The sequence below is a fragment of the Quercus lobata genome, chromosome 2 (genome assembly GCF_001633185.2).
Source record: "Quercus lobata isolate SW786 chromosome 2, ValleyOak3.0 Primary Assembly, whole genome shotgun sequence".
NCBI classification, from domain to species: Eukaryota; Viridiplantae; Streptophyta; class Magnoliopsida; order Fagales; family Fagaceae; genus Quercus; species Quercus lobata.
The window spans coordinates 33,737,008-33,749,822 of record NC_044905.1 but is presented as its reverse complement, the minus strand read 5'-3'; the positions used below and the strand labels follow the sequence as shown (position 1 = coordinate 33,749,822).

Genomic DNA, 12,815 nt, shown 5'->3' with positions numbered 1-12,815 from the left:
TAAAAAATTCATTAAAAAGCAATGTGAACACAACCAAGAGATTTTTTTTTTTTTAATTAAAAAAGTGTAAACACAATAATTTTTTTTTTCTTTTTTTTTTTACATATGAGCTACAATACACATTTTGACTTTGGCTCCACCAATGTAGCCACATTTTGGTATTTGGTGTTACTAAAAAGCTATATTGCTATTTTTAGCACCACCAATACTAGTGCTTAAGATAAAATCCACCTCAATTAAAATCCTTCAGGTTTTTAGTCAAATGTAAGACGTGGAATTTAATTAATTTTGTGTGGTTTAGATGATTGTTTTAAGACCATTGGATTTTTTTTTAATGCCACGTGTCTTATATCTGGCTGATGCTTTTTTTTTTTTTTTTTTTTGGCCAAGATCACTTACGCAATCCATCTTTTCAAAAATCATAGAGCAACAAAATTCATGCATATTTTACTGACATTGCTTTCAATTAAAAGACAAACTAATGATATAACAATAGCCATTAGTCTTCATTGCCTCAAGTTCCATGTCAAAACAGCAGCCCCATGGCTACAAAATCTATAATGTTAGCACATACACTGAACATCTATTTCATTAAAGCTGCTGCTTTTTCTGTTAACATCAACTTCACTCCTGCTGAAAGTTGAAACTACACAACACAGATGAGGCATGGTCGTTCTAAAACATTACAAATAAACGACTATAACCCAATTAAGAGAAAAGTACGCATCGTTCCGGCTAAAACAAGAACTGAGAATAATTATGATCTAAACTGCGACTACTGCCTTCTTATTTCGTAACTATACAGAGGATTGCTTTTGTTTAGTGTCAACAGTTGAGTCATTTACTCCAAAGGCATCAGCTAAATTGAAGTTCAAATTGCTTCTCATAGTTCTACTCCTCCCAACTTCTCCATCACCCTTCCTCATCATTGCTGCAAACTCCCCGTAATCTATACGGCCATCCTGCAAAGTGATGGTTATAGTACCCAAATTAGAACAAACGTTTTAATATAAGTATTTTCTAATCTTGATTCATTCTATAGTCTATTGGGAAATATGAACAAAATGTGACAAATAAGGGTCCATGAATAAGTAATCATTATAAAAAATCAGTACGTATAGAAAATCAAAACTTTATCTCACTAACAGAACTACAAAACTGAGGTCAGTGTTTGCAACTTATGATTCTGAGTTTCGCCAGTTGATCACTAGCTGCAATTGTTAAGGTTCACAAGTCACAACCAATATGTTTTGCAAGCATTAGAAGTAAATTTAAGGGGAAAAAAGCTGAAAATGGACATAGAAAAAGCTCTGCACACCAAGGTTATTAAACCCGGACCGGACCGTACGGTCCGACCGGAAAACCCGGGAACCGTTCAGATTCACGGTCCATTTAAGGTAAGGAACCGTTCCATGCGAAAAAAGCATGGAACCGTCCGGACCGCGGTCCGACCGTCCGGGTCTGTGAACCGTGACCGGTTCACACGGTTCGGACGGTTCCCTAATTTCAGCCTTTTTTTTTTTTTCCCCCTATACGGCGTCGTTCCACCTTTTTTTTTTTTAACCCTCTCTCAAAAATCACTCTTAGCCTCACTCTGAAACCCTCTCTCAATCACTCTCAATCCTCACTCTCTCAAGTCTCAATCACTCTCTCGTCTCTGCCTCTCCCTCGTCACCGTCGCACTGTCGCAGCTCAGCCCAGATTTCTTCCTCAATCCTCACTCTCTCAATCACTCTCTCCCTCGTCGCCGTCGCACTGTTGCAGCTCAGCCCAGATCTCTTCCTCACTCTCTCAAAGTCTCAATCACTCTCTCGTCTTTACCTCTCTCCCTCGTTGCCGTCGCAGCTCAACCCAGATCGCAGCTCACTCTCTCACGCTCATCTCTGCCTCTCTCCCTCGTCCCCGTCGCAGCTCACTCTGTGCCTCGTCGCCGTCGCCGTCGTTGGTACTTTAATCTGTTTTTTCTTTGTTAATATTTGCAAGTTGATTGTGGATGATGATATAGATTTGAAGTGTTGGTGTGTAAATTGATTTGGGTCAATTGAAAATTGATTGTGGATGATGATATAGATCTGAAGTGTTGGTGTATGTGAAGACAAGGCTTGTGATATTATTGTAATTGTGAAAATTGATTTGGGTCAATTGGTGTTTCTGTCTGCCAAAATTACTTTGTTGTGTCTGCAACTTCTTGCTGCATGTTTTTTTCTTTTCTTTTTTTTTTGTATTTTTTATTGCTGTTGGTTTCAATAATATTTACATTATTCTCAAATCATTTGCCCCATTACTAAAAGCAATCTCAACATAATTGAAATCCCAGAATTAACATAGCATCTGAATATGCTAGATTTCAAATTTACTTAACTACAGCTATCAGACCACATATTAATAAAAAAATAAAAAGAGAAGAAGAAAAATGACCCTCAAGAATAGAACAGGTGGACCATGGACCTGTTTCAAAATGAGTTCAGTGATAGAACAGGCAGACGCCTTATAGTATCTTAACTAGCTTTTTCTTATGATGGTGTCCTGAAAACAATTGGCCCTAATGTCTCACATACTTGACAAGCACAATGAAGAAGAAATGACTAATCAAAATGTGAAACAAAAGTAAGCTAATAGCTAGTCAAAGTGAGAAGAAGCAAAAACAGTGTGAAACAAAAGTAAGCTAATAGCTAGTCAAAGTGAGAAGAAGCAAAAACAGTAATACAAGTACCAATGACTTGCAAAAACCCTGTGCTTTCCCAGATAAGAAGACATTATTCTCAGAAACCCTATGCTTTCCCAGCAATACAAGTTAATTATTTATTTATTTTTTTGGGTCTGTTGCATAATGAGTAGGTTCTGTGGAAAGTTGAAAAGGAAAAGTGAATGTGGGATTAGGATGTTTTAGGGATCAGTTTTTGTATTATGGTTCAATTAACTTGTGGAAAGGATGTTACATTTGAAAAGTTTTTTTGTCTAGTGACTTGTTTCTTTCATGCATTTTTGATGGGAAGGAGTTTTTTTTGTCTAGTGTGTAACAATGTGTAATTGTGTACTGTATTTTTGTAAGTTTTATGTATTTTTTAGAAATAAGCTTTTCTAAATAAATTAGGCTATTTTAGTTAATTTTTCTATTTTTTTATTAATTTAATGTTTTTATATATATTTAAAATAATTATTAAATTAATTATGACGTCATCACGGTTCGACCCCGGTTCGACCTCGGTCCAACCTCAAAACCCTTGAACCTCTCCCTTTTACGGTTCAATGAACGGTCCGGGTCTGAAAACCTTGCTGCACACATGCACACTTTTAAAATGCTACCGTAGTTAAAAAAAAAAAAAAAAAACATAAAAACTTAAAAATTATTCTTGGAAAATAACAAGGCCATGATTCTCTCAAAAATGTGGTAATGAGCAGTCTATTTCTTTAATGATTTCGTCTGTCAAACCACAATACAGGTACCAAAGTTCACTGATTCAAAAGAGTCATCATTTCTGTATACAACTGTATTTCCACATTATGGTAAACTTATATTTCGAAAGTGTTGTGGTGTCCCTTCTACAAATAAAGTGTTTCTTGAGTAATTTGATGGTCTTCCTCATATTTTCGAACTTTTCCCCCAGATTTGGGGAATGTCATGCAGTCAATTTTTTCTATTACATTTCTCATAGAGTGTAGGATAGTTCAAATTGATCAACACCAACACCACAGTAACAATGGAAAACAGAATCATCCTCTACGTCAGATCTGACTTTCTTCAAAAGCTATATGCTCCCTAAAACCAAAAACTTGTAACTGCTGGTGATAATACAACAAATTGCTGAAAAGCAAATCAAACTCAACCATTCGCTTCAAACAAATAAGAAACAAATAAAGATACCGTACAAATTCCTCAGTACAGTGCACGAGTCACAATAGGCAGTGAACTAACTCCCCAGCCACCCCCACTCCCGCCCAAATCCAACCCCAAATAAAAATAGATAAATAAGATAACGTCTTCCAAAATGTAAGTGTGATGATCTAAATATGGAAAGCAAAAGTGTGATGATCTAAATATGGAAAGCAAAATTGATATATTATGCATTACCAAAATCAAGCATCCACAAGTGAGGATCAGAGGATGTAGTTAGCACCTCTAGCATCTGTCCTCAAATATAACATACACGACATTTTTTACCACAAACATAACCCTAACAAACCACCTACCTTCATCACCTCTCTCTCTCTCTGGCCCATTGCCATGGGCCAGAAATCCAAAAATATCAATCCCTCTCTCCCCAGCGCGGCCACCCCCCCCCCCCCCCCCCAACTTCTGGAAAAACCACAATCAAAATGAACTACTCCTTTTAGAAACTTCTTCCAGGGCAACTATGTCATCTATCCACATCTTTATACTCAACAATTCTGGAACTACACTGCATTCTCATTGATGGAACATAAAATTTTCCCCCAAAAATGTTTAAACCGACCAATTTGACTGACTTTGTTAATCATTAAAGAAACCATGATTGATCAACACTTGGACCTTTATTCTATAGCAATTTATTTTCTAATACTCCAATAATATCCATGGTAATACTCCAAGTCCATGTGAAAGCAGTCCCTTTAAAACCTATTCATTCTCTGCGCAGCTGCTAGTAAGTAAGGTTATACGAGAAAATACCACTAGTAATAATCAAACTTAATTTCCATCCCTTGAGTCTAAAAGAATAGGTTTCTGTTAAGATCCATCTTTCCTCAAAAATTTTAATCACAAAACCATAACCAAAAATTTCAGTCTGACTGTAGAAGAGGTGAAGCGAGGTAGTGGGTTCTAGGAACCTAAAATTTTATCTTGTAACCCAAAGTCCATGCAAAATCTCCAAGCCATACTTACTTACACACAGAAGTTGCCAAGAGTACAAACCATCACTAGGATCATTATGCAATATATCTACTAAAAGTTAAGATGAGAGTTAATGCCTATAGATATACTATGACCCATATCCTTAACTCCAACAAAAAGGGATCAGCACATGATCTTAGACCAAATGGCATCTCCTCCCCCCCAAAAGCATGGGGTGGAGGGTGAGTTCGCAGATTTAATTCCATGAAGGCATATCAGTTCTATATGCATATCAGAGGAACAAAAATGGGTAAGCAACATATAACTGAAACATGTGAGCCATGATGAAGATTGCATGAAACACCATCTAGAATATATATATATTTTTTTTAATAAGCAAAATTCCATCTAAGATTTTTTTAACAGAAAAATAGAAGATTTTAAGCAGAATAAATAACATAACCAGAGGGACTTACATTGTCCTGATCGATTTCTTTGATCATCTCCTCCAGGTGGACATCACCTAGACCAAACTCTTTGCAAGCATGTTGAAGCTCATCACTGGTGATGTAACCACTACCATCCTTGTCAAAAAAGGAGAAGGCTGCAACCAAATTCTCCTCCCTCTCCATCTTATTCATGTGCAAAGTAGCAGCAAGAAATTCACCATAGTCTATTGATCCACTATTGTCTATATCAGCCTGCCGAACCAACTCAATTATGTTATAATAGAGAATATATACTAGATCAATTGAAGATCAGCAAAATTAAGTAACTTTCTAGTCACAGTCTATGATGATCTACTTACTGCGTCCATAAGAGACTTGATTTCAGATTCCATCAGTTCAGAGCCCACTCTTTTTAAACCCTCTTTAAGTTCCTCAAATGTTATCGTCCCACTATTGTCTGTGTCAATCATATTGAACAACTCTTTCAGACCACCAATCTCTTCCTCTGAAAGTCTTTCTGCTATGACCTGAAAACAAAATTTTCCATAGCAAGAAATAAATACAAAATTTGCATAAATACTGAAACAAATAAGAAGTGGCAACTCTGGAAACAGAAGCATACATTTAACTGAAAAAGGAAGGTGCACACAGTTATAACTGCATTCATATTCATCTCACGGGAAGTAAAGGTTGGTTCAATATTGTATGAGAATATGCAAGTGGATTCATTTAACTCATGACTTGAATTAAAGATTATTACAGAAGTAAACATCTACACAGGGAAATAAAAATTCCGGTTATTGTGACTATTTCTCCCACCTTGAAGACATGGAAAATTGATGGATATAATAATCACTTCTGGCCTGGACCAAAACAATTGTTTTTTGTCACAAGTTCCATAATTATGAATGAAAGAAGATTTTCACCAATGAAGAATGATGAGTTCATTCATTCCTCTCATGGCACCTGAAGTGCTATTTACGCAACCAAACATTTATGACAATATAAAATCCACCTAGAATGCCAAACAATCCTTCCATCACAAAACTCTTAAAGTACATTATTCAACAATTTATGTTGCTGAATTTGTCAATTTTAATATGATTGGAATTTTAAATGAATCCTATATAAGAGATAGCTATGCCTAGAAACTACAAAAATATTTTTCTTAAATCGTAATTCCTTTCATGTAGCTCACACCTCTCGCCAGCCATATCTTTTCTTTATATTTATAGGACCTTTGCTCTCCTCATAGAGGCCATTGCATCTATTATACTTCAAGTTTACTGGCCTTTGACTATACATTAATATAAACATCTTTACTCACCAACCAAAACACACACAGACACAATATATATATATATATATATAAAATATATTATAATTTTGACACACTAAGTTGCATTACGAAAACAAGTTAGAACTATTTCCTCATTATGTCATTCATTTCAAGAAAATCCCAAGTTATGATGTGGGTTGAAGATATAGGGAAAAACAATGATTACTAATGAGGCATATGGGGGCATGGCCCTAGAAAGGGCCAAGAGGCATAAGAAGATCCCTACTGCTGAACCTAATTAGTTGGGACTAAGGCTTAGTTGAGTTGCATTGAGTTTGAGATGATTTCAAATTATGGAACTTAATATTTGTTTATTATGCTATTTTTTCTGTCAGCTTTGCCTTGAAAGCAGATATCCTTCACTTTTCCAAAAGGCATGTATTTGTCTCATCATCACATGCAGCGCCCATGGACAATGGTGTTGTGTCTGTTCAGCATTTCTTGGGTGATGCCTAAGAGGGCGGTGGAATTATTGGCTTGTTGGAGGGGGAATTTTGGGCATCGTTGATTAGCAGTAATTTGGGAGGCTGTTCCATTGTGCCTAATGTGGTTGATTTGGCGAGAACAGAACCATCACATCTTTGAGGGAGAGGAACTTTCCATTCTTGAGCTGAAAAGATCTCTTTCGCGTACTTTGTTTGAGTGGATATCGAGCTTGAATGACCTGTCTTTCTCTTTGTTTGTAGAGTTTTTAGATGTGTGCACTTTGTGTTGACTTTTTTCGCTTTTCTCATAGTACACTTCCTGTGTACTTGAGATGTGGCTTGTATTTCTTTTTCTTTTTCTTTCTTTTTAATAAAGTCACTCATTATATATTAAACCAGGAAGATTCATTTAATGATATCTGGTCTAATAAGTTCAATACCTGATCTCTAATCAGTTCAAAACCAGATCATTATGATAATATATTTAGACAGAAATCCATTTGAAAACAAATAAAGGGGAAGTAACTTAGGGGAGAGAAACATACACGCAGAGCCATCTTTTTAAGTTTATGCATTGCTGAGAACTGCTTCAGCCGTGATAAAACTGCAGAATCCAGAGGTTTATCTGGAGCAACTCTGTCATCCACAATCCATGGGTGACCTGATACACAAATAAACTTTATTGTTATTGCTTATACAGGAATAAGAGCTTTAACAAAGGAAGGAGCATTACTAAACCCCCTACTTCTACGAGTAGCAAGCACACTAGGCATAACAGGTATAAAACAACTCACACAGGACTTCATGGGCAGAAATTCGTTTTCTTGGGTCCCTTTCAAGCATTTTCCGTATCAAATCTTTTGCACTTTCTGAAATACTAGGCCATGGTGCCGATTCAAAATCTATTTTGCCTTGTAAAATCTGTCTGAAGATTCCTGTTTCAGATTCTGCAAGTAATTGGAAAAGGTAGTAACAGCTCAGGTTAAAATAAGCAAAATAGAATATAACTCCCAGGTATACAGCTTTGAATCCAGAATATATGGGATCTTAGCTTATCAAGACCACTACCTGCCCAAAAAGGTGGAACTCCACTCAATAAGATGTAAAGGATAACACCAGCACTCCAAACATCTGCTTCAGGTCCGTAATTCTTTCGCAACACTTCAGGTGCAACATAATAGGGACTTCCAACTACGTCACAAAAAGCTTGTCCTACAAGAAAAGATTGACATCAGGAAAAATAATCAACAGTTCCAACTTAAAAACAAAACATTGAAAGACTAACAGAAAAGATTCGCAACTGAGAAGGTGTGCAATGGGCCATTATCTGAGGAATCTCTTGGAAACTCCAAGCCTGAACATTTAAAATGGTGCATAGAAATACATAAAGCTGAAGACTTAAGTACGGTGAGATAAACCATTGGTTTTGGCATTATCATGCTATTTGCTAGCACTTTTCATGTCTGCAACACGTGTGGATGTCAAATTCCAAATGTAAACTTCCACTCAGGAAACATCAACAGTATGCATCTGTGAAAAGTTTAACATACTATCCAATAAAAATAAATATATATTGCTTTAATAATGAAAAAACTAAAAAAGAAACAATCTAACTCAGTTATACCAGTTACCAATAGAACATATTAATATAAGGCAATGCCTACTACTCTGTCGAATGACATTGAAATCATTCCATGTATAAAGCAATGCCTACTACTCTGTTAAATAACTTTCATGGGATACCCTCCTTTTCAAAGTCCTACCATGTCAGTCAATTCAACCAAAGTCACCAAGTGAGAAGCCTGCTTATGAGGAATTGCTTTTTAAAAAGATATTGCCTTAAAGGATTATATACAAAAAGGGGGGGAAAAGTATTGCCTTCAAAGCTGAATTTTTGGCACTTAGAAATCACCTCACATATTGAGCTCCTGATACACATACATGCACAAATCTCTCAAATTGCTTTTTTCACTTATAAAAGTTTATGCCCACACTTTCCATTCTTCCTGTCATTTGGAAATGCACTTCCTTAATCAATCCTATTCGTTGTGTGAAAAAAATTCTTCTTTGTCCCAGTATTTCTTTTTTCTTTTCTTTTTTTCTTTTTCCCACAAAAATATATCATTTTATGCTTTCTAAGGTATAGCAACCTTTTTCATCTAACTTCCTACATCTTAGACTGTAAGCATTATTTATGAGTACTGCTTTATATTTCTTGTATGACTATAACAAGGTATCTGGCCTGCTACTCAGCATAGCTTACACTTTCCTATTTTTAGTTTTTGATAATAAAAATCAATAAAGGAATGAATGTAAGGATCAAGCCCCAAGTATATGGAAAGTAATCAACGTATACACCAATATAAAACTGTCAAGTGATAATAAGGCATTAAAAATGCAAAAAGATAGATCATTGGAGCCATCATTCCTAGGAAAACCACCAGTGGAAGAAACCCACAATAGTCAAGATCTTATTAGAGCCACCATCAACTCAAAGAAAGCTACCATGGAGGGAACCAGAGCATGCAATTTCTAGTTAGGAAACCAATTCCCACTTTCTCCAATGATCCAATCCACTTATCACATTGTGACATGACAAAGTTTCCCACTGTTGGCCAAAATTTATCTACATGAAAAGTTATTGGTTTCCTAAGTTATTTCTAATCACTAGTGCAGCAATGAATACAGGTGAAAGCACACAGTCAGGTTCAAAAAACTTCTTTTTAAGAAATCCTAGAAGAAGTTGTGTGTTTATGAACACTACCACGATCCAGCAGCAAACTTTATTACTTTTAGGAGTAGTTTCTTGGTTTATCCATAGAAGAGTGAACCCAGCCACTTTACCACTCTTGAAGGAAAACATTAGGCTCAAGAATTTGAAACTTAAGCCAGCCATCAGGCTACTAAAGCTTAGGTCTACTTATTGAAGTCATTATTTTTTTTTTATAAAGTTCAAATCAAAAATATAATTGCAAGAATTATGAAAGAGAGCTCTTATATATGAATGACTAGAATATCTGAATTGGACAAGCTAACAACAAATGTACAATTCAAGGAAAAAGAGAAAGAGTGTCAGAATTCGTCTCAACTTCTAATACCATCTCTAGAAATTTTTTATTTTTTATTTGTTTTAGCCTTTTAGGTAAGTATCATCTCTAAATAATGCAGTACATCATGTGATAAATATTTATATATATATATATATTAACAAAGAGAACCAAAAGTTGCCATTTTATTCTAAAAAACTTAAAGAAAATTCCTAACTAGAAATCAAAAACAAAAGTGCAATACATCGACCAAGAACTTTTTTTGACAGGTAACATAGACCAGGAACTTACGACTTGAATGTAAAGACTTTTGTGAGAACCAAGATTCTTATCATCAATACCAATTGTATTTGATTTTTTCTTCACTTCAGAAGAATACCATGGCAAGAACACTCATAATCAAGGAAACATGCAACATACATCTGTCACACACACACACTAAAAGCATTGGTACAAAAGGAAATAGGAGAGAGGACAATTAAAAATGGCAGTTTCAAGAGTACAAAATAATAAATAGAGAAAACCTTTCAAAACTTTAACTTGACAAGAAATTGGAAATATTTAAGATTGAACACAAGAAACAGGAAGAATGAAATTTGTAAACAATGAAATTAACAGAATCGGAAAAAAAATCATTGACCAACCACAATCCTAACTAAAACACACACAGAGAACAATTTATCCCACAAAATGATACCAACAAGTCCACTCCAAGAAAATAAATAAAAACTAGGAATTCTATGTAAACATGCTAACCAACCAATAGGTCCTCTAATCAAAGAGAAAAAATAGTCTCAAATCTGCAAATTAAAACCCAGCAGTTTGTTTGAGGAAACTATCAACGCATATCAAAAGGAATTTAGAGACAGAGACAGAACAATTGGATTCCAAGAGAAAACAACCAAATTGGAAACAAGCCAGGGAGAACCAAATGACAACAGCAAAACTACAAAAAAGGGGAAAACACCAACTAATCAACCAGGTTCCGGATGGATAAAAGGCACATTGTCTTATTCCACAAACTTAATACAAAATTTCAGTCCAAAAAAAAAAAAAAAAAAAACAGAGAAACTCAAGAACCTGCAATGTCCAAGCAATTAAAAAAAGTAAATACATGTACCCTTCGACCAACCATGCATTCTAATCAATCAAAAACACTGGAAAGTTGTGGATTCCAGTTAGTTCAACTAGTAAAATCTCTTGTAATCAACCAAGGGACCTAGTTTGAATCCCGCCTATACTTAAAAACCAATTGATGTATTGGCCCGGTGGTAAGCAGGTGTCATGGTTTCAAATCCTATGATAACTATAAAATAAATAGAAAAGTCCTAAATCTTATAGATAAAGAGAAAGATGCCCACTTGAATAATCAATCGCAACCAAGATCAATTAGTCTTAATAAAATAAAATAAATAATTAAAAAAAAAAAACGCTGAACAATACAAATAATTTAGGAATGAACATGCATAAATAAATAAACCCAAACAAGCATTTCCAATGAAAAGTAAAGAAAATGAAAGGAAACCCAGAAACGAACCGGGCTTATAGAAGACAGACAAGCCAAAATCGGTGGCTTTGAGGCTAGCATCATCAGCAGGTGAATCAAACAAGAAATTCTCCGGCTTGAGATCTCTATGCATAACCCCAAGAGAGTGACAAGCCTCCACAACCCCAACAATAGTCTTAATCAACTTGGCAGCCTCTTTCTCACTATACTGACCCTTCTGCACAATCCTATCAAACAACTCACCTCCACCACACAACTCCATAACCAAGTGAACAAACAAAGAGTCCTCATAAGTCCCTTTGATTTGTACCACATTTGGGTGCTCTGAAAGATGGTGCATGATCTGAATCTCTCTCCAAACATCTTCATAGTCTTCTCTGCATAAAAGCTTGCGCTTTGGGATGGATTTGCAGGCATAGAAAGCACCTGTGGACTTGTGGGTACAATGGTATGTTGTACCAAATTGGCCTTGGCCTAGCTTCTTGCCTATTAGATAATGGTCTCTGAGTCTTGGGGTTTGATAGGGTAACACTGTGGTTGCTGGCTTTGGCGGTGGTGTTGGTGTTGTTGATTGTGATGATGTGGTTTGGTTCTTCATTGTTCAGCAGATTTTGATGGAAGATGGATCTCTGTGATTTGTGATTTGTGATTTGTGAATTGTGAGATTTGTGTGATTCTTTCCTTTTTACAATGCTGAGAATCGAAATAGAATCTCTTTTCTTTTTACTTTTCCTCTCGTTGCTATTGCTATTGCTATCTCGATCAAAAGGTACATACTTTTCTTTTGGGAAGTCTTTATTTTTTGTTTGTTTATTTGTTTCGAGTCAATTTTGTTGTTGACGGAAGTGTGGGTGGTGTCAGAATTTGGGGTGTGTTGATTGGATGGTAAGATGTCACAGGTGGGACTGCAGGACTCCCAAGACATAATTGTATCCAGCCACATCAGCATTTCAGAAAATACTAGTAAAATAATGGATAGAGTGGGAATAGGAATCAGATTTCACATTCTTTTGTTTCCCATTCAATATTGGATGCGGTTAACCGGTTACTAGGGTGTTTGTTAATTAATAATTTTAAGGAAGTTTTGATTCTATTTTTATAAGAAGTGTAAAAAAATTTCAAAAAATCATTTGGTATTTTTTTCATAAAAATTTGGTTTTAAATATTTCTTAAATTAATGCTCAAACATTCGTTAACTTTTTTCAATAATAATATGAAAAATAACTGTTACACATTAA

The 12,815-nt window shown here is 35.4% G+C and overlaps 1 protein-coding gene across 1 annotated transcript; it reads right to left on the bottom strand.

Annotated features, from left to right (window-relative positions):
- Positions 1–482: 482 nt before the first annotated feature.
- On the bottom strand, positions 483–12,260 carry LOC115975396 (calcium-dependent protein kinase 11-like). The gene is made up of 7 exons (XM_031096160.1): positions 11,608–12,260; positions 8,092–8,235; positions 7,818–7,970; positions 7,569–7,684; positions 5,619–5,786; positions 5,287–5,511; positions 483–962 (listed from the first exon to the last, which is right to left on the bottom strand). Exons 1-7 carry the CDS (start codon positions 12,173–12,175, stop codon positions 798–800), a joined length of 1,539 nt encoding a protein of 512 aa, XP_030952020.1. The 5' UTR covers positions 12,176–12,260; the 3' UTR covers positions 483–797.
- Between the last annotated feature and the right edge of the window lie 555 nt (positions 12,261–12,815).

Coding starts and splice junctions, on each gene's coding strand:
- LOC115975396 (XM_031096160.1), bottom strand. CDS start 12,175: ATGAAGAACCAAACCACATCATCACAATCAACAACACCAACACCACCG. Junction 7,685..7,817: donor TTCTGCCCATGAAGTCCTGT/GTGAGTTGTTTT, acceptor TTTGTGTATCAG/GTCACCCATGGATTGTGGAT. Junction 5,512..5,618: donor TCAAGTCTCTTATGGACGCA/GTAAGTAGATCA, acceptor TTGGTTCGGCAG/GCTGATATAGACAATAGTGG.